Genomic DNA, 22799 nt, shown 5'->3' on the forward strand with positions numbered 1-22799 from the left:
TTAAACATCACACGGCATCAGTGTTTCTATACATGATCTTTGCAGTTTTGTATTGACTTACAGACTGGAATTCATCCTCATCATCTGACATGCCCTCAAACATGAAGCCTCCTGCCAAAAAACACAAAAAGCTTTGTCTGATTAATAACCTGGACATTCACTTAAAAGAAACACGCACAATATTATTAAAAGGAAGAAACAGCACAATGAATTTTAGATGATTTTGCAGTTGGAACTACTTTATCGATATGCTCCTCCTTCAGTTCAGTTATATTGCTTACCCGGCATATCGCTGTATGAACTGGCTGATACATTGCGAGAAGAGCTGGCACTGGACTGAGCGGGCATACTGCCTGCCACAGAATGCAGGACCAGGATGATGGCATTGACAAGGGCCGGATGTGAACTGATTAACCTATGAGAGACAGACAACCATCCACCGCACTGTACATGAATATTATGCGTCATAACAGAGCTGAAATCAGAGGAAAGCCATACTCACCCATCCAACATGTTGGGGTCTGTAAACTGTACAAAGAGATCTTTATCCTGGAGAACTCCTGAGTGTGGATTTAAGGAAATTGTTACTATTTGCATGGTACAACAAAACCCGCTTAAAGATGTTCATAAAACTCAGAATGACCTTACCTAGAGCAACTGGGTCTGACCTGAGTCCAGGTGTGGCTACAATAATCTGATCCAGAGACTCTTTGTTTGTCAGCATTTTATAGACCTATGAGAGGGGAAAAGACAATAAATATAGTAGCAGAAGAAGAAGTGGTGATGTAGCAGCAGTTACAGTAACAGCTGTGGTATTTACTAGTGTTTTCTTACGATAACATATGAAACTTCTGCCTCTCTGTTAGGGTTAGCTTTGTTTCTTTGATCGCAAACTCCTCAGAGACCATCAAGAGTTTAAGTAACCAAACTTGGCACAAGGGTGCATCTTAGGACCCTCGAGTTTATAATCGATATCAGAGATGATAAGATCATCCTGTTGCCTAACAACCAACTAGCAAACTAAAATGACTAAATTGTAGTATTATTCATGATATATTATGTCATCAAGTGTCTTGGCAGCCACCAAGCAATGAGCTAAAAAAAACCTGTTTTTAGCCACATGAAAGCATCTTATTGTTTTATTTTCATGCCAGTAACATCTCATTTATAGCCTCAAAAGTTGAATTATACATGTCTAGCAACCAGTTAGCAATTGGCTAAAATTACCCATTTTTAGCATATAATACTACTACTACTACTACTACTACTACTACTACTACTACTACAATAATAATAATAATAATACTAATAATAATAATAATAACAATAATAATAATGGATTGCATTTATATGGCGCTTTTCAAGGCACCCAAAGCGCTTTACAATTCCACTATTCATTCACTCTCAAATTCACACACTGGTGGAGGCAGACTGACAGAAGCGAGGCTGCCATATCGCACCATCGGCCCCTCTGGCCAACACCAGTAGGGTAGGGTAAAGTGTCTTGCCCAAGGACACAACAACCAGGACAGAGAGCCCGGGGATCGAACCGGCAACCTTCCAGTTATAGATGAGCTTGTTGGGAACAACATCTATTAAATCTACTGTAGATGTTATAGGTTAACATCTATTAACCTGATTTTTTTTTGTTTCACTTTTCTCGTGGCAATGCAGTCTATCAGTATGCCAAAAAGTACAAACAGGCCAAGCAATACTGTAGCATGGGCAAGTACTAGTTGTTCAAATACAGTACATTATATAGAATGTAAATGACAAGTTGAGGATGATAGCAATGATGTTTGAGGGCCATAACACAGCACCCAAAGCATGTGAACTAACAAGTACGTCTGATTATATACATCTACAGGACCTACTGTATCATCTGACCTGACTTTTATGAGCTACACTATATGGACCAAAGAACTGGGGCAAACACTTCATAACTCTTTACTCCCTGAAAGGACTGAAAGGATATCACTAAAGCACTTCTGGATGGATGCAAACTGCATTTCGTTGCCCTGTACCTGTGCATGTGCAATGACAATAAAGTTGAATTCTATTCTATTCTATTCTATTCTAAAGGTCACTATAAGTAACGGTTGAACTTGTTTTTCTGAAGTGAATGGCTTCTGCCATATGTCAGGCCTGCTTAAAGAACAAGATTACTGGGTTTGGTCTCTGCCTGTGCAGCTTGGAAAAACCCAGAAACAATTCCAATGGATGTTAAACAACATCTCTTAAAAAAAAAAAAAAAAAAAAAAAGATTTATTCTGGGGTGTCAGAAAACTCATCATTAAGGGTACGGGGAGTTCATCAAATGCTGTCTTTATGGGGGAAAGATTTAATAATTGAATAAGGTGCCCCTGGAGCTCCAGTGGACCAAGGCCAAGCAGCTCTTGTAATGCATATGTGGCACACTTGTTTTGTTCATATAGTGCACTATCAATAGCAGTGACTTATTTATACCAGTTTATGTAGAATCCACCTAGTCCAATCTTTTTTTAAGCCAACATGCTGTAATGTTGCTGAGATTGAATGCTGCAAAGGCTGCAACAGTTAAACTCATTTATGTTTAAAGCAGCTCCTAGTGGCCTGGGGTCTGTTTATCCATAGCTCCGACATGCAACTAGGGTGATGCAATCAGAGGTAAACACCACTGAACAAAGATGTGACATCATCCAAAGGACAGTGGAGAAGATTCCAGCATGGTCAAGGACAAACGCTTATTTGTTTACTTATTTATGTATTTATTTTAGTTTAAGGCATGACAAAAATAAAATTTAGTGCCTGTGTCAAATAACTTTATGCAAGCTGTGAAGCCACATGGCCTAAAAAAAAAAAAAGAAAAATAAAGAGCTAAGCCAATGAATTATGAATGATTTTTGTTTTTCCATTCTTACAGCTGATTCATGTTTTCACTTGATAACTATTCCCTTAACTCAACACAAAACAACATTTCTTTTCTGGAACTACACTTCTGTCTGTTCAAGGCATGTAATCACTGTAAAAATAATAATAATAATAAAAAAAAAAGCACAAGAAGCAGCTGTGAAACCACCACAAAATATTTCCAGCTGAGTGGTTCATATTTAGGGCCAACTGTTTTAAGCATACTTGTCATTAATGGAAGAGTACAATGTCTTTCAAAAACACAAAATGTCAACACTTGTGTACTTTTCTCTGAAAGATGAACTACCTTGTCTAATGGCAGGGCTCTGGAAAGTAAAGAAGCTAATGATAGAAAGTAAAGAAGCTAATGATAGCTTCAGGACAAGACATGAGACTCAAAGTGACCTTCAGTGGTCCCATTCTACTGCATGCGTCAGTTGCAGGTGCTGAAATGAGTTTCTTATTCCGGTACTTTACTTCAAATAGAGTTAACACATCATGGACTAACACTGGAAAACCAATGTTAATTTTAAAAGTCATTAACTAATCTAATATACTGTGCATAACAGCATTCACGCCTTGCTGAAACAGCAGCTTGTTTACACATTTGCCTAACAAGCAAAAGATCTCTGATTCTTCTTTTCCTCAAACAAAATTTAGATATTAGCCAAAATGGTTGTTGTGGAGAGAGAGAAATCTCATAAGAAGTGAATGAAGAATCAAGTTCTTTTTAACACTCACTAAACATTAGCTGAAATCCTAAGCAGCTCAGTTACCGTCAGTGTGTTTCCTCTCCTCTACTCACCGAGTCCCTGTAGGCCGAGCTGAGAGAATGAAGAGCAGCATGAAACACCCTGAACTCCCTTGCTGCAGTTACCCTGTTTACTGGCTCTGGAAAATACAAACACACATTCAGATTCACACGTTCAATGTCATTTACAGCTTAAACACAGTTTTAAGCTTAAATGATGCATACACACAGACCTGGACTACTCTCTGGCTCTGGCCACGTCTTTTTGAGGATGTGTAAGGTGGATCCTGGTTGAATCCCACAGGCATCCAGTGTAAGGTCATCTTTAAGTTTGCGTCCACAGTGGACCAACTCTGGTAAACACACAGAAGAGTGGTGAGATTTTCACATAGAGACATGCACAGATTTCACTGACAGCTAAAGGATGATGAACAATAAGCATGCATTTCATGCTGTATGTCAAGGTCTCATATCAACCCAAGTTTAACAGTGGAGGTTTTTGGGTGTACCTATTAGTTCAGGGTCTGGGATGGAGTCTGGGAACTGAGCTGCAACAAGCTGTTTCAGGGTGGCGACCCTGTATCCTCCAGGTGGAACATCACCTGGCATCATCTCCGGGAAGTGGAAGGTAGATTTGGGCTGATCAACCAGCTTCAAAGACAGATTCCATTCTGACGAGGTCATCTCTTCCTGTTTAATAACCCTACACACCTGCAATTAGTCCACAGAACACAAGCTTAACACAGTGGGGTAGACCACAACATATACACTGTTAGCTAACAGTATAATATTACACTTCACTCTGCTTCAGTGTGAAGATAAGGCAGGTCTTTTTGACACAAAATAAACCTCAGACCCATGATCCACAGGAGGAACTCACGACAAAATGCGCTATTACCTGACGATTACCTTTTCTACGAGGTTGTAATGAATCACGTTACCACTCGACCCGGTTAGCTGCCTAGCGTTTGCTCACGAAGCATGCCGAATTTTCTAAATTAAACTTTTCATGCCGTTTAGTTTGGGTGATTTAAAACATTTTTTTTAAATAACTGAGCCTTACAGAACTAAGAATAAAACTAAAACTCTATACGAATAACTGCACACTCACCCTTTTGTTGTTGACACTGAATTCACTTCCTGGTTTTAGTCACGTGTCTAGGTTGCGTTTACGTCCACTGTCCAAACGAAGGAGTTTTCACTTTTCTGTGATATTCATAGATATATTTTCGAATATTTGTGATGACTCTTTAATACACACACACACACACACACACACACACAAATGAAAAATAAATGCTAATCCAACTTAGCTCTCGGTCAGACTGTTACATCAGTATCTCTATCCCACGTCATCTGTGGGAACACCACATAGAATGACTTTCATATCCTACCTGTCCAAGATGGAATCAGTCCAAAATTCCCCAGCCCTCAACTGATAAACCTTTTGTAAACCACTTTTTTAAAACTACCTTGATCGCTGTAGTAGGGATTCACTTAATACCAAAATGGGCTTTCATGCTCTGAAATCAGTATTCAGAGAATGGGCATCAGTTTACTGATATGGAGATTACTAATGACAGAGATTATTAATGACTTTGTGTTAACAGCTGTGGATAGATTATATTTTATATTATATTTTCTTTGTTTTCTGATGAGGCTGACTTAACTATATTGGACTGACTGTCCAATAAAGTGCATGCAGTATATACTGCACTGAATGGTTAATTAGTCCACTTTTACATGCAGTATTGAAAGAAGGTTTTACACAGAAACATGTAAAACTCTGAATATTGTTTCCAGGTGTGAGGAAAGTGTTTTGAGAGCCTTGCTGAGGGAACTGGTAGTGTTACCAATTGGAATAAACAAACATGCAAATATTCTAATATAAGGAATCATTAATATGTAAATTCATCGGTCACTATCTATGTCTGTTGCATAAAGCAGATTAATAATGACATTCTTCCATATCACAAAATCAACATCAACAAAGCAAATAAAACAACATCTCACAAAACAGGGATGGGCTATGGGCTATTATCACAAAGGTAAACAATACTATGAATAATAGATTATATTAAATGAGCCAATTATTTTCTAGAAATCTTGATTTGATTGGTTAACATGTGCTACAACATTTAAAAGACTAGTCTGAATTACCAATAAACCACTAGACAAGTGTAAGTGGCCACTTTGAATGAGCAATAAGTGCCCTTGGGTAGCTAATCAATTACTTTAGATGAGCAATTAACGAGTAAACATTTGTGAAAAACATAATTGACAGGAAATATGTCAGCCTGTTTCTCTGTAGCTGTACCTATCCATTACTAATCTGTCACTGAAGGAAAAGGAAGGGGGAAAGAAAATTTTTAACATGCTTTTTAAAGTTCATAAAATCAGGATTGTATTATAATGCAAATCAAATTTCGGGGAATAACTGGAAAAAAAAAGTCCTACTGCTGCTAATACCATTAAATTATACACTTCTGTAATCACCTTGTTATCACCAGTTCTGCAATCATTGATAGACTTTATCAAAAAATTATACCCTTTATACAAAAAAAACAACCTTTATGTATTATCCCTTGCATTGCTTGTATTTGCTGCTAATATCCTACCAAATGACAATGTGCACAACTATCGACACATTCTCAGCTTTCTTTCACTCCAGTTTCCCTCATTGTTTAGCAGCTCTTAGGTGTCTGTGTGGGTCTGGCCTCTGTAGAAATTTCTTTCTGTCTTATTTTGCTTGTTGTTTCTAAAGTTTTGTGTTTAGGTTTGCTTACACTCCTGTCTCATTGTCTTTATTTTTTATCATCTGTGTGCTTACTCTGCTTTGTCCACTTCTCTTGGTTACCCTTATGTATATTAAAGTCTACTGTCTTCTCCTCAGCCTTTATCACCATGCATGTTTATCCTTCTAGTGTGTTTCCCACTCTTATTCTTGCATGTTTGTGGACTTTTTTCATTTCTGAATTGGATCGAAGCAACAAACAAAACATTACCTTTAGTAGCGAATGAGATCCATTCGCTACTAAAGGTGCGTTTTGTGTGTGTTTACTTTGCCTGCCTTCTCAGTCTGCATCTAGGCCCCAATTTCAAGCTTTTTGACAAATAATTTTGTTTTCTCCTGAAGGGTATACTATAAATGTATTTCAACACAACCAAGCTTTCTTTGCCGTAGCTGGCTCGACAAAATTCAAAACCCAGCTGGATATGATGGGTATCATGACAGCGGTTATCAACTTTCTCAGTTAAGCTAGGCTTTTTGCTTCAGGCTCTGTGCTTGCTCACAAGAAAAAGTGCATTTCATGGGTTGCATAACTCTTCTTTCACACAAAATGATCCTTATGAGCGCTGACTGCTCCAATAAGAGACATTAGCAGATGATGATGATAAAATTGTGATGAAAAATCAATAAAGAACATCTAAAATATAACAGTAAAATGCAATCATGTTGCAAATGAGACAAAAGATTAATACTGTATAAAATAGTTTATCTTGGGCTTTAACAATTTAACAATTTACATGAAGAGTGGTAAACATTTAATTCCAGTTTAAAAAAAAAAAAAAAAAAAAAAAAAAAATATATATATATATATATATATATATATATATATATATATATATATATATATATATATGTATATTTATCACTGAGCGCACTCTAAATACCACTATATTTTTTTCTTTTTTTTTACATCTGCACATTAGAGCTCTGAAATGTCAAACTTTAATCAATTTAAAGATACATTTTTACCATCCCATAGCCCATAACTTTAGTTTGTCAGCAGATCAAAGTGAAATTAATTTGCCAAGCCATTAATATCACTTTGTAGCACACCCCTCTGTTATTGTGTTGTTTTGTTCTGAATGTTGTGTTTTATGAAATACAGCAATGCTGTATGTGGAAAGAAAAGTCGATGACTGCATGTGGGGAAAAAAAGTGTGCCAAATAATGCTTAATTTATGGCACCATGATTGTGTCCATTTCCATATGTATTTGGCTATGGAGAAGGGTTTTCAATCAACCTAAAAGTGCTCCAGTGCAGTCCTCCACAATCTCAACTGCAGATTGCTGGATGTGGGTAGTGCTGTGTATAGGTCGAATGCTGACCAGAACAGGGAAAAGAAAAAGAAGAAAACAGCAGAATCCACCAAGAATGGAAGAAGCACAAAAAACCCATCAAAGATATTACAAATAATTGAACATTGTATGAATATTGCAGACAGTGGCTGCAGTGGACAGTTTCCATTATTTTTATTTCGTTTTTGTCTCTGTGGCTGGCTGATGGACCAAGAACAGCACAAGCAAGAGTATCATACTTTTGACACAACCCCTATCTGACAACAGACACTGTTTGTAGCTCTTCACAGACTACCACAGATGTCCAGTGCACTAGCACTGCTGAACCATAATTTCCTGTTTAGGCGGCACATGGATGGTGCCAGTGTGTGGGGGGCTTTTTTTCAGTGGCGTTGTTTTGAAATTGCAACCAAATTGCAAGCATCCAAAAATGATTTACATTAATTTGTGTTATCCCCGGGTGAAAACAAAAATTTGCCAAGCACAATACAATTCATTCTTTCGTTATTTGTGTGTGTGTGTGTTTTTATTTTATTTATTTATTAACCTATTAATTAAAAAAATGTACATTTTACCACATTAGGGCCACCATACCTTTTAGGACCATACGATCTGCACACACTTGGACTTGGAAGTACTCAGTCAAACCATGTATTTATCCTGAAATACTGTAACGTGGCAAGAAAAGTCGATGAGTTCACGGAAAAAAGGTACGACACTAAATGGTTAACTGGGGGATGGGGGTCAGCATGACATCACTGCTGGACGAAGCAGCAAGGAGTGGTTTCTGTGAAGAGCTCCCCGTCCCAAATCAATGGAACATACCCAAACACTCAGGAAAAACGCCCTCTAGTTTTATCCAGCGTCAAAACAAAGTGTTATAGCCGTGCTTTGCTCTAAGAGGAATGAACTGCTCTGGAAAATCACACCGCCAGCGCTGAACAGAGAAAAGAGTCGCCTCCGCTGGAGGGTTGGTGGTTTTCAAGTTTCTCCCTCTTGTCATGGTAAGCATTTATACATAGTGTTTGGGGGCAAAAGCACCAGCTAACCGGCATGTTTTGTTTGTATCATAGTGAAAAAGCTAACGGGAAACTTAGGTTATTTTAAAAGACGAGCAACAGCTGGGGAGAAGGGAAACTCCACGAAGTCGGACCAGGGAGGCGCTATGGCTGACTTAAACAGGCTTAGTCTGCTCTGTTCACCGGGTCTAGAGACACGTCTGGTACAGATGTTTGTAGCTTACCTTTTAAACAAGTCGTGGGCCTACTAAGCTAGACCGTATACTCTATCAAAAATGGAGCTAAAAAGCTCATATTTATGAATTAAACGGACTGCGCCCTCGTTTGATAGAAAGTGAGCATTGCATTTAACGGTAGTTCCAAATAAAGTAACATTCATAAAGAAGCTGCTTACTACTGCAATATCTTCCTCCAGTTTCCTCATATTTTCTTTCTTTGTGTTTTTGATTGAGCTGTGGCGATGGAGGCCCGTGTTATATTACCGTTACTAGATTCAAACAAACTACATGTGGGGTAAATAGTACCCTGGTAGTACTAAAAAGTCCTACCAGACTGATAATTTGATATATCTAACCTAAAATCACACAAACAAGCTATGCAGGCTAAAGGTTTGAATATTAAGAACACATATACTTTATTTACTTTGAATACAGTTTAACACCCCTGTTATAAATTTAAATAAAGGCTAAAGTTTTTTTGTGCGAGGTCTCTTTACACTCAAATATTTCCTCCATTAACTGTTATAACTGTTAACTGCTGTTTCAGCCGCTGTTCTGCTTCAGTACAGATCTCTTATGTGATTTTTATGAGACTTGTATGTGTTTACTTTTGTAAACTAGAACCAAATCAGACAAATCAAATCTCAATATGCGGGGGATAAAAATGCTTGCACGCATAAAGTGGCAAACCAGGTTATCCTAGATTACATTGGTCACCAATCTGTACTCTAAGACAGATTGGGGCTTCATATTTCTACCATAGAAAGACAAGGCTTTCTCCTAATCTTTGCTTCTTAATGCAAAACTTGAAGGATAAGTTTTTCTCTAGAGTGAACTTCTTGGATGTCACAGCAGGATGACAGTCAGGAAAGTGAGGTTGCAATAAAATAATTTCCCCCAGGGATCAATAAAGTATTCTGATTCTGATTCTGATTCTGAAGTCGGCATATTTGCTCTTTAAAGAAAACAAGCTTAGAAGGTTGGAAGCCACAGGAATGGTACAAAGAGGATGTTGCCTGCCGTCATCCTGCAATTGTCACTTGATTGTGCAGCTGCGCTTAGCAGGCAGGTAGATCTACCCGTGGGAAGCAGGAGGATGTAGAATTTATCATTCAGGATATTTCTCTCTGAAAACTGATCACTGAAAAAAAAGCAAAGAGCTGGCTAGGGGATGAGCTTATTTAGTCTTTTTTACAGGTGCGCTACCTTCTTTTAGTTCTTGTTTTGCTTCCCCATGCCAATCCACATGCAGCATATATCAAGAATGCCATAAGATAAAAGTTTCTCTAAACTTTGCAGATTACCAAGAGCCAAATATCGATTCATACAGATGTATACCCCTGCCTCATAGCCGTCACTAAATTACATGTTGAACACTAGTATGAGACTCAAGGTGGCGCTGTAGTGAAAACTAAATTCGGCATTCAGTAGTAAAAGTCAAACTTTTATACAGCTCCTTAGCCATAAGCCCTTTTTTAAAGTTTAAGATATGCTTTTCAGTTTGATGAGCGAATTATATGTTATATTATACTTTTATTAGGTAATGCTGTAAATGATTTGACTAAAGGAATCCAGTCATTCCTAAGAGGACTCAGGTAAAATCTAGTTATGCCTCTATATAAATTTCAGGGGCTCTGTTTTTGTCTTTAAGGTTAAAAAAATGTCAGTATTGTGAGTAAGGTGAATGATGGTCCAGATGATTTGAGGAGCTTGGTAACGATGCTTTATGCCAATCAGACATTTCAGTCAGAAAGGTGAGTCAAGATTTAATATCTTGGATTCAAGAGTGTAGTAGTAAAGAAAGAGGACCACTATAACGGAGATTACTTGAAAGAATAGAGTGATGGTACAATGAGCAGGGCAAAATTGTTCATCTTAATGTTCTGTGACATCTCAAGAATCATTTCCCTTTCCCCTGACCTCAATAAGAACTTTAATAGTCCTTAACATATAGTGTCAAAATGATATAAAAGGGCAATTATGACTCAAAAGCTTACAACTAATCACTAAGAGAAATTTGAGCTTTTTTTTTGCTGTCAAGCAAGCTTTTGAACCCCTTTCTTTTTTTCATTTATATGGTCTTATGACAGTGCTGTCAATTAACTATTATAATACCATGAAAATAATTTAAATGTCAAAACCTGAATAAAAAGCTGGCAGTACTTTTTATATATTGATGTAAGATGGTAATGGATAATATTCAACTGCAACTTCCTACAGTTAAGCTTTATTGTATTCTTATATAAAGTTTGTGACATGCAAGTTTAGTTAACGAAATCTTAAATTGAAAAAGGAAAGAAACAAAAGCTGGTAAGGGGTCAGCAATGTGACTCATTCAGTAAAATCTGTTTGATGGCTTCCTGATGTCTGGGCTGCACAGACTGAGTCAGACTGTGGTTTGGTGTGTTGGCAGACTACAGTTCATGCTACCATTAGGAATATATTTAGGTAAAGCTGGAAAAATGCTGGCTACAATACACATCTGCTCTTTTATTCAATGAATATTTATTCTCATTGTTGAGTCTCGCTGCTGTGAAGAATTCAGTGTCTCTAAGGTTAGAAAAATTCACATTGTGATACAGAAAGTCTGGAGTGGAGAGCAGAGCTGTTGTGGAAAATGCGATGAAACGGCACTCCGGCCCACATCCTCTCTGCTGAAGCCATAAATGGAAACTCATGGAAAAAGCTTTGGCTAAGCCATGAGGTGGAGCTACATGATGAAATGATTCATAGCACTAAAACAAAACATTTGATCCATCAGCTGTTTTCCAATTTTGAAATGTGTTTGCACATGCAAAACATAACGCAAAATTTCCAGAACTTGTAGATTTGTATGATCCACCAGAAACTTTTATCACTTGTGGTGAGTGGTAGGGCGTTGCCCAGCTTACAGTCATACCTGGATTTTCAGGGTTTTCATCAAAGCAGTGAATCACACTCAGTGATTGCTATAAATCCTGGATAATCCTCATTCATGTGGTATAAAAGAAAAAAACAAAGCCCTGAGCTAATTTTCTGTGTTTTCAAAGAAGTTGCATCGAGGTAGGACTACCCGGATGTGGCAAAAGCAGTGATTATATTGGTCAGTAATTATCTAGATTATTTAAATACACCAACGTTAACTTTAAAGGGTGTCTTTTTACAAGTGATTTATTCGATCTTTAAAAACTTTGGAGTGAACTTTTAATGAAAAAAGCGAGGGATACTGCGGGAAACAGAGTCATTTGGCCCCTGCCAGCCCACAGTCTCTACTGGGATGTCAGCGGGTGCAGAAAGGGGCAACAAAAGGCAGATTCGCATTGCTCAGGAGAGCTACACGATAGCCAGAGAGAAAGAGATGGAAAGCTGAGGTCAACAACTGATGCTGTGGTCGTACGCCTCCAAAACCAGACCAAATGAGAGACCATGGGAGACGAAAGCAGCTGCAGGCAACCGTTAAGGATCCTTCCACAGTTTCACCTACAGAAGCCTTTTATGACTTTTGCTCCTTCTACCTAGATGTTTTTAACTCGAAGCAATGGGAGTTATCTACAGAATGTACAGTTGTGGTTAGAAGTTTACGTATACTTATCATGGGCATACATTTTTTTAAGTAATTAAAGATGCATGCTGTGCAATCATTTCACTCTGGAAAAAGAATTGGTTCAACAAAATCATTAAAAGCCCCAAATAACCCTTATATTCATGCCCATGATAAGCACATGTCAACTTCTGACCACAAACATATATGAAAAGTTCAGTTTTCCTTGTCCAATTAAGTTATATTTTTTAAATAATTGACCGTTTTTTGTTATTAACATTGTTAACAATGTGAGAATTACTCACGCATGTAGTATTATAATCCACAAAATACCAGTTTCCTTTCTGCTTTAATAGCCAAAATATTGTTCATCAATATTGTTTATCTCAAGAAAGCATTACCTAGAGATTGTGTGTACAATAGTTGCAAAATGTAACAAAAAATGTAACAAAGTGGTGCTTTCTAACTTGTGTGTTTTTTACACTGTTTTACACCACTAGTTCATATTCTGTGGTTGTATCACAGTGACTTTCTTTCTTTGGGGAAAAAACAATAGTCTTCAGTTTTATCCAAGATGCAAAATCAGGGCTTTGTCTCAGCAAATACAGATACAAATAATGACCTTTACCAATCTAGCTGAGATAAGTATCTTATAAATATTTCATGCATAGGAGAGTGGAGGTAGACAAGGAGGAGATAGTTTTGTCTGGCTGTACTTAGTCCTCACAAAGTGTTTCCCTCTGGGGAGTGGAGAAAATGATTTGGCTGCTTCCTGTCAACTTTGAAAGTCCCCATTTGTCATCACAGCTTTACTCGCTCTGAAAAGAAAGAAGCTTTCAGCAGGCCAGAGAAAGGACTGTCTTAGTCACCTTCACGTGTAACTTGGTTTGTCAGTAAAGTTTGTAAATGACAAAATTAATTTGAGATTTTCATATAGCACATATTGTCTTCTCATCTCAAATTCTCTCCACTTGGGAGAACAAGTTAAAGAACGCCAAGACACATTAGTATAAGGCAACCCGTCTGGTTTCAGTAATCCTCCAATCAGCTCATCACCTTATGTTGCTATACTATTGTGTCCTTGTTATAAAAATCTCGGGGCTCCTCATATGTCTGTGTTTTTTTCCTCCGCAGCGCTGTGTCTGAAGAAGTTGACCTGCACTTTGAATCCATCCTGAAAGACCATGCTGTCCCTCCTGCTGTCCGCAGTGCTGGCTGTCCAAGCGATGGGTGGGTGTTGCTGCTCCCTCTGCCCTGCTATTAGATTTGAGTGGCTGCGGTGGGAAATGTCATCGCTTGTTAAACAATACACCCTGCAGGGCCTATTAGTCTTTTGCCTTCAAAAGCTTCACTGGGAAAAAACAACCGTTCAAATGAGGCTACTCCCAAAAAATAATGTGCCAATAGTTTAAAAGTTATAAACTGTCCCTGTTTAAACCCACATCAACTGAAATGAGTTGTCAGAGAGCAAATTCCTATTTAAACAGATGTCTGGCTAAAGGAGAAAAGGGATATTTTTCAAAGTAATTCTTTTGAGTTTAGTTTTAAAGGGTTACAACTTCATCATATGAGGGTGTTTTGTATTTTCTTTATAATTCAGCTTGTAAAAGAGAACAGCTTTGACCTTTTCCAAGCATGTGAGGAGTGGCGAGAGCTCTGGGCATAGGTAAGGTGTGCTGTGAAAAATGCTAGAAGTTGAGTTTTCCTGCCTTGACTCAAGAAGGGTGATGAGGAAGTCATCGTATTATATTTATAACACCGGGAAGCAGGGTGCTGGTGGTTGATGTTGCAACTGAGGATGCATGACTCGCATACTCAAAAGTTTCACTTCAGTAGAAATGACGCTCAAAGAAAACTTGTCATCATAAAAAAGAAACAAATAGCCTGGGCTGACGTGATGGCATCTCATGACAGTAAATAAAAGAAGGGAATGGCATATGCCGAAAGAAGTATCAACAGTGCATATATTTCAACATCAGCCCTTTCTCAGTTGGTGTGTGGCTGATGCCATGTAAATTTAAATCTCATATTGAGTACCATTCTTCTATATTAATATATAGCCTGAAGAAGAAGGACAAAATCAGTTCGCAAATCCTCAAAGTTCACAAAGAACTTTTATCGTCCAAAATGCCATCATTTAAAGAGCTTTTTTTGCCTTTTCTGCTCTCCGGTTGAGCTGACACAACCTCCTATCGGCCATCAGTGGCACATTACAATTTTGACTCAGTGGACCTAAGTGTCTTCAGTGGTTCATTAGGGACCCATTCTCTCCCAGCACAAATGGGCCTGCGGCCTGCTCATTACTGGCTGTATAGCATCCACTGCCTAACTCGCTTCCCTCAGTGGGAGGGAAGAGGAGGAGGTGTCAGGGACTGATGGAGCTCTTTAACTCACGGGTAATGGGCTATATTGTAGCTCACACAATGATTCACTTTCTGCTAACTGGAGCACTAAGTGAATTAGTTGGAGTCTAGTTTGATACTACAGTCTGCCTATGTAACACCGTATCATATTACAAAAGTCTCATATTTTGTGGACATTATTTAAACTATTATTATCACCACTTCCTGTAGCTTTAGAGAGCTTCTGCTGGCACACACAGAAACCTACAGACTTGTGCATTTAACTGAGCATCTATTTATATGTGTGGACGGCTGTGCTGATATGATCCAGGGTCTCCGAGGTCTCTAACTCCCTCGCTGGGATTACTTGCTGTAATCTTTGTTGTACTCAACCATGTCATTTCTTGATAATTCCTGCAAGTTCCCATATCAGCAGACGTGATTTTACTTTGTGGGCTTTGCCAAAACACTTTGTGAGAATGGTATGTTTTGGGGTAAAAAAAAAAAGAAAAAGAAATAAGGCATATGACAGCACTGTCATCCCAGCATAGTAACTTTGTCTCTGTAGCTCCCAGCTGTATCCTGACTCAGGAGTCAGATGATGGATTATTCTCAGTAAAATCTCTCCCTGATGTTACTCATACAGCACTGCACAGCTGTTGCCTCCAGAGCTAGGATGAGCCTTGTCTGTAGGTGGATGTTGTTTTTCTCTATTTAGGAAGCAGGAGAGAGAAAAGATTGCCACCCTGCTCAGAATTGGCTTTGACCCCTGACCTTAAGTGTTACTTAATTTTTTTTAACACACTCATTATAACGTATTGTGGTTACAGGTGTCTGCAAAATGCAAAATAAATTGCAGATCTGTGTACAGTAATGCCTGAGCCACAACAGTTAGCTGAGTACAGTAACAGTCTTGGCTTGCAGCACACAGCAGTGTCAGCCTGTTGCAGAGCTAACAGGGGGCTGTCTAGCTAATTGCTTGTTGTTGTCATACTCTGTGTTCAGTTAGCACAGTCACTAGGCTGCCAGAGCTCGCTGTGGGCAGCTCTTAGAAACCAAACAATGAAAGAGAATCGCATCCATGCAAATGTAGAATTGAAAACCAGACACGATTTTTACTCTCAGTGATGGCAACTGTAAGGTAATTCAAATTAACTAGCATAATTGGATAGATTGCATCTAGTAAAGTAGTCGCCAGGCACATATTATGGCAGGGCCCCAGAGCGTGAAAATAGCCCGCTCATGCCTTCATCTCTAGTGTACTTTTTAAAGGTCTGCTAACTATGAATACCCTCTTCCTTCCCTCCTTTTCTCTTCACAGCAATTGATTCTGCAGAGAGGGGACACTTTAGCCTGTGCACAAATTCAATTTAGGGTTATTACCCTGTATCAGTGATGTTTTTGCTAATTTGATTGTGTCCAGTAAAGTATCCTTTTAAAAACAATCGAGGACAGGCTCAACAAAGATTGGTTTCGCTGCAGTGCATACATAATGACGAGTCTCTGTTGGCTTGCCTCTGTCTCACTGTTTCCCAGCTCTTCTTTTCTTACAGTGCACTTATTGAAATAGAGTGCATTACCCAACAAGCACCTCATGATTATTTCAACAAGTCTTAAAAATGCTGGCTTGTGGATCGTTAAAAAATTGATACAGGTAATATGCCGAGATTGCAGTTCTGGAGGGGAAGAGAGGCCTGAAGCCATATGTGGGCCTGCTGTGTGTCTAGTAGGCTTTGATGAATGTGTTGAACGGATGCTGATCTGTGCTTGGGAAGTGTCACAGCTACTACTGGCTTGCTGCGAAAGCATCCCAGCAGCTGACAGAAGGAGACCCCTGCTTGCCTGGTGTTGCGTCTGACACACGGCGGTGGTGACGTCAGGTGCTGTGGGGATAAAACTCTGCCTCTGTCTTTTGTCGTGATGTGTCGGGTTGTTTCATGTTCAACTCCAACAACAAACACCTATCAAACTGAATTTGCATGCGTGATCTGCATTGTTTAGTTACATTTTTTGGTCTGAAAAAACCCAACCACAATTGTGAGATATGTACAAGAAACTTCTTCAGTACCCCTTCTTTGGTAGATGTTGCACATTACTACAGCAAAATCTACTTCATAGTACATTTTGAGGTCTCATTGCAATTATTTTGTCGTAGGAGCCAATTTTGAGTTTCAGTTTCTTGCCTAACTGCGTGACATTTGAATCCCTTTCAGATACCTCGTAGTGACAAATATTTGAAATTATAGCCTTCCCCTACTTTGGATTAATTTTCAGCTTCTTCAGCCACTGTTGGCGTTACTAAAACATTTGAAGAGTATGAGAAATTATCAGCTCTAGATTCATCATCAAATAACAGTTCTTACTAACAATTTGTGACCTAGTGGAGCATTAACAAGTAAATGAATTCGTTTTTCACCTTTTGTAATTGGAAACAAACTGCAGCACTTATTTTTGTTAGGCTTTAAATATTAGAAATCATGTTCACTTTACTAATATCTGACCCCATGACCCTACTGCTACCTTCAGGCGCTCTCATGTACACCATCTCTTCACTAGTTTTTCTGTCTCCTGTTCATCAAAGGCTCTCTGTCCCTCCAGCTTGTAAGCCAGAGGCTTGCCTTTATCTGCCCACTGTTCTTTAGCCAACACCATCTGACTGCCGAAATCCGTTAACGAGTTATTGACGGGATATGAGATGACATACTTCTATGAAGAAACAAAGGCAGAAAAAACACAGGTAGAGAACAAGTAAGAGATGAATGAGAAAAAGGAAAATAGAGCAATGATAATTCCTGTTGTGATTTATGATATTTTTTGAGAATAAGCTCTCGGTCCTCAGTGATTCCTATCCATATCATACTTACTATGCACATGCTCCCATCACTCAGTTAATGTTTTCCAAATGCATTTTTTTTTCAAATAGGAGTGTTATGGACATGCACATCTGCTCTGACACCATGAAATCAAAAGCTAGTGTTCCCCTCAGACTTATACAGGGATTGGTAATATCATAAGAGTAATCGGTATGAAAGGGCTTGCAGATCCTTTGAGCAAAATCCTTTGATGTTCAGGTAGAGCGTAATGTGTAGAATAGAAATGTGCTGAGCTACAGTTACATTCATCAACAGAGGGGGGCACTATTGTAAAAGCATTTTTCTCCTGCGTCTCTCCCTGCCCAACCAAAACCCACTGTCGGTGCAGTCTGTTAGTATTGCACCTTACGTACCGGTTTGCTTTGCTGTGTCAATATTGCCCCAGCAATTTCCCCTCCAGTGCTTGTGCTTGATGTTCCTTATGTATTAAATCATATTAGCACTTGTTGTATCATGTTTCAGCAGGGCTGTACCTTTTAAACATGCACTTACTGTGTTAAACACTCATTGTGCAAATAGCTCCATTCCCTGTTAGTGAATTGATGCCATTATTAGCTTTATGAAGTGGGACAGAATGGAATGAAATTAACTCTAATTGGAGCAAAGACACTTTTTTGTAGTGCTAAAAAATGGTTATTGAACTGAGTGTTAAAAATATATTTTTTTGTAGTGGACATTGATGATAAAGACTGGAGGTATCTTTGTAGATTACTGCAGAAACTCCTGATTTGAATAATGACGTGTGTGTGTGTGTGTGTGTGTGTGTGTGTGTGTGTGTGTGTGTGTGTGTGTGTGTGTGTGTCAAGGACATTGGAAGGGGCCCGGGTAGTGATGTAGCACTGTGTATACATGTGTGTGTTTGTGTCTGTGGCTGATGGAACCTCTCTGCTCCAGAGCAACTTTGTAACAGTGTCTCCATTGTAGTGTCAGGGTACCTCATGTCCAAATCCTCTGACAGTGTGATGCTGTGGAGCTGTCAGCAGTCATACAGGTGTGGAATATCAATGTGCTGTCTGGCCTTTGGGTGTCTGTTTCTGCATGAAGTTGTGTCTCTGTCTCTATATGTGTATATGTCAGTAGGATTGTGTTTATGGACCTGGATTTTGTTTAAAATTGCATTCATAGAGATAACACTGATACATTTCATCAATACTAACACTTTATGTAGCCTTTCCCTTTTCCAACAAAGCATAGTAGTGATCTACTGCAATATACACATTTGTACAGCACTTGTTACTCCTACTGCACAATACTGTTTGTGCAAAACCTTTCAGCTCTTTGAAAGACAGCAGGAATGGCATAACCATCTTTTTATTTTTTAAATCTTGTAGTAACATCCATGCAGAACTGACCCTTTTTGGCATCAGCACAGTTTGTTTTTCCAAGCATTTTTTTTCCAGAAGGGATCAGATTTTGCAACGATCAACAGTTTGATTAAACTCATGACTAGGGATGGGTACCGGTATCGTTCTGACATAAACGGTAGTAACCAGACCGAAAAGCAGCGCACATTTCGGTGCTTTATTTCGGTGCTTTATTTTCCTGAGATGTCATACACTTTGAATTCTAGCCAATCATTTTACGTTTCCGAGGATAGTAGGCGGGCCCAGGTACGTACGTTCTTTTAGAGCAGAGCTACAGATTAAAAATGCCCAAGGCGAAGCAGTCAAAAGTCAGGCTGTACTTCATAGCAAAATATGCAAACTCAGCAGCCTGCAACAAGTGCTTTAAGCTGATACTGTGATACTGTCAAAGGAGGTAACACCTCAAATCCGATGAAACACCTGGCGACGCATAGCGTTTTTTTTAAAAGCCGAAAAATGCGCCGTATTTGATAGCTTGCTGCGAGACCTCACACCGAGCACATCCACTCCAGGTGGGTTGCCTGTTATCGGACCCGGAGTTAGCAACATCCCCCAAAAACCCGAAGAGGAGAGTCCTGGCCCCTAGCCCTGCCAGTGTAGCAGAAATGATGAAGGCAGCAGCAGCCGTTCTTCTCTGCGTGAGTAGCTTAATGTTGTTCGTGTGTAATTTACGTTGAGTAGGTTAACCACGTTATTACATTAATGCATGCAAGGTGAACTAGCAAACACTGTCGTAGTTACATGCGGCTGTCTTCTTGTTTGATGGCAGATGCTCCCTTCATCCTGGCCAAAAAGGCTAAAATGACCAAAGAAAAAGTGGAAAACAGCTAAACATGAGAGGTTTTTAGACAAAGTTGGTGTTTTTTCCATTGTTTAAGCACTGCTTCCAGACAAGAGTGATACCATATATGCCCTCTAGCTGCAGAAAAGGCTAACATTGTTATCTTTTTACAAAAAAAACAGCTGAACATGAGAGGTTTTTGGACCAATTTTGTGTTCTACATTCTTTAAGCACCGGTTTGAGCACCGTTTAAGCACCGGCACCGTTTCAAAAGTACCGGTTTGGCACCGGTATCGGATAAAACCTAAACGATACCCATCCCTACTTAGGACCACTGGAACATGATGACTCTGAGAAGGCTAGAGATTAAAGCTAGGTGGCGTGGAGGCTGAGCAGGTGGCTCATATGCCGTAAGGCTGTTGCAGATGCCTGGGTTTGAATCTGCCAAGAGCCATTTTCTGTGTCTTTCCTCTGTTTTCTTTCTAAGCTTTCTGCTCATAATAAAAGCTAAAACACCCCAAAGAATACTTAAAGCTGATCAAAAGAGTGAATGCAGCCTTTGAGACATAGTGTATTGTTGCTATTGGAAACTTTTCTCAAGTTTTCACTAATATATTAGTTTATTTAATTATCAAAAATTCTTCCATTTGTAGATTTGAAATCTAGTTGTAAAGAGATTTCATGTCAGTTAGATTACAGTTGTGAAGTGATTCACAGCAGGTAATAACAATCAACAACAATGCAAGATAAGAGTGTTATTGTCCAGGTCTTCATCTGTACTTCAGTATGTTCCAGAAAGAACATATGGTAGTAGCTTGTCCCTTGCACTCTTGCTCTACTTAAATTTTTGTTTACCTCTGTTTGTTGGAAAAGGCTTGGTTTTTATCTTAATTCTGCAGTACTATGATCTAGCAGCAGAAAACTAATGGATGCTTCGCTTTAGACCAGTAACCACTACCTAACTTGCCTCTTCTTCCTTCTCCCTGGTTGTATTCTGTATTGGTGCATGCTTGTCTGCAACAGGATATTCTTCTCATTTTTGCACCTTTTTAAACTGTCCTTGTCCCACACACATGTCCAAGCTCATTTGGAAGTCTGTCTTATCCTTTTCTCTCTTGCTGTAATAGTGTATGTGCATGGTCTTGTTTGCAGCTGAATGTGCTTGTACATTTTATCCCTTTGTTGACTCACTTTTGGAGCTGTGGGATAAAAAAAAGTTGATGTTGAAATGAGTAAATTGCATGACGCATGTGAAGCATGTGAGTGAGTGACAGGAGGAAAGTGATGACAGGACATCTTTCCAGTTTTGTTTTGTTTTTTGTTTTTTTTAATATATTTGGTTTTGAGCGTTTTACTTTAAATATTGCAAATTGTCTCTAATACAACTTTTTTGTCTGCTGTTTGGGCTGGACAGCTTGCCAGAGTACAAAGCTGCCACAAGTATAAAGCTAACTCAAGCTCAATGGCACTATACTTTCCCTTCTTTCATGATATTTAAAGCTGGTAGTATAAATTGTACATAGTCAGTTTTTTTTATTCACTCTATACAAGGAGTAAGGAGTATTTTCTGGTTTCACTAATGTCACAGCAGACTCTATTACTATATCAGTGCCCTGGAAACATGGCTTTCCAATACTAGTTACTCATTCCACCGTTTAAGTATACTTGGTTAAGAGGCTCTTTCTTGTTTCTTCTTATTTAATCTTCATATATCTGGTTATTTCTAACGTTAATCATTTAATCCAGATGTTGTTTGTACAGTTACATATACAGAAGTACGTAAGTACATCAAGGTTAAAAATAATTTGTTGAAAATTACACAAACTCAGCGACTGATTTTGTTTAACTGTAAATCCAGCACATAACACAGTAATTGAGGTGTGCACATCAGACTTGTCGAAATGAAAGCCTATCGTAATAACTAGATTGACTGTTGAAGGCCTACAGTCACAGCTCGGTAATCCAACGCGAACACATACTGCATCTGTAAATGCATGTGGGTGAACACATGCACACTCACCTGTCGGTATCTGTCAGTTTGATGCGAGGCATCTGTGGGTTTTATTTACCAACAGACTTGTGCTTTACCCTGTGAGCAGCCCCAGTATAACAGTTCAGATTCACCTTTGCTGTCTTCTTGCATATCACACTGTCTCTCAGTCTCACAGTCAGCCTCCAAGCTCATCTCATGTGCCTAGTGAGCATGCTGTTCACTATATGAAAAACTCTGGGTAGAAGAAACCCCAGTAGCACCCATACCTTGCATGTCTCAGGAAAGCAGGATGGAAGGAGGTGTTGATAGTGACAAGGTAGTGGGTAGTCTTGAAAGTAGAGTGGAGAGCAGTGTTAAGATCACTTGCAGCCTTTTCTAGCCAGCCCTGTGCCTTGCTGCTAAGCGGGGCCCGTTGCCAGTGCTCGCAAAGGCTGTAATGAGTTTATTTCATGTCGGCTGTGAAAGTGCCCGTCTCTGTCTCGCAGGCACTCAAACAGAGCTGAGACCCATAAACACAAAGTGCAGTGTGTAAATCCCCACAGCCTGACATCTCCCAGCCTGCCCTCTATGGCTTCTGAGCATCTCTTTATCGAGAGAGAGAAGGGAGAGGTGAGATCCTCACTTACCCTCTGAGAAGACATGAATAGCCTGGAGACAATGTGCAGGGCAGCTTCCTCATGGAAGACCACAAGCACTGCACTCTTTATCTTCTCCTGCTTATGCTTGTCTCTGCTCAGTAAGCGTGTTTTTTTTTTTTTTTTTTCGTGTCGGTAGCAGACCTCTGTGGAAATATATCAAAAAGTCAACTGTTGTACAGAAGATGATGTTTGTTGTGCAGCAGTGTTCCAAAAAGGTACAGCATGCTAGTGTAAAGTTGCATTCTCTTGGGGATGTTGTCTTTATGCTATATGTGTATAAAAGGCTCTGGGATTTTATGTCTATGTTCTGCAATATTGTGTGGG

General features: G+C 39.1%; 2 protein-coding genes across 2 annotated transcripts in view; one reads left to right on the forward strand and one right to left on the reverse strand.

The window, feature by feature from the left end:
• The window catches only part of ubl7b (ubiquitin-like 7b (bone marrow stromal cell-derived)), a 5846-nt gene extending 1057 nt beyond the window's left edge, over positions 1 to 4789 (reverse strand). Inside the window, exons 1-8 of the mRNA XM_085352783.1 lie at positions 4752 to 4789; positions 4150 to 4351; positions 3874 to 3993; positions 3695 to 3780; positions 649 to 733; positions 503 to 560; positions 282 to 415; positions 62 to 111 (exon numbers count right to left, since the gene is read on the reverse strand). Coding sequence (XP_085208909.1) covers positions 62 to 111; positions 282 to 415; positions 503 to 560; positions 649 to 733; positions 3695 to 3780; positions 3874 to 3993; positions 4150 to 4324 — 708 coding nt within the window. The 5' untranslated portion in view covers positions 4325 to 4351; positions 4752 to 4789. The remainder of the gene's footprint in view (positions 1 to 61; positions 112 to 281; positions 416 to 502; positions 561 to 648; positions 734 to 3694; positions 3781 to 3873; positions 3994 to 4149; positions 4352 to 4751) is intronic.
• A 3760-nt stretch (positions 4790 to 8549) lies between these two features.
• The window catches only part of cd276 (CD276 molecule), a 79037-nt gene continuing 64787 nt past the window's right edge, over positions 8550 to 22799 (forward strand). The window contains exons 1-2 of the mRNA XM_085365400.1: positions 8550 to 8731; positions 13619 to 13714. Of these exons, the coding sequence (XP_085221526.1) occupies positions 13669 to 13714 (46 nt within the window). The 5' untranslated portion in view covers positions 8550 to 8731; positions 13619 to 13668. The remainder of the gene's footprint in view (positions 8732 to 13618; positions 13715 to 22799) is intronic.

The sequence above is a fragment of the Diplotaxodon limnothrissa genome, linkage group LG1 (genome assembly GCF_057381915.1).
Source record: "Diplotaxodon limnothrissa isolate DT_005_m linkage group LG1, D_limnothrissa_male_GT1.1, whole genome shotgun sequence".
NCBI lineage: Eukaryota > Metazoa > Chordata > Actinopteri > Cichliformes > Cichlidae > Diplotaxodon > Diplotaxodon limnothrissa.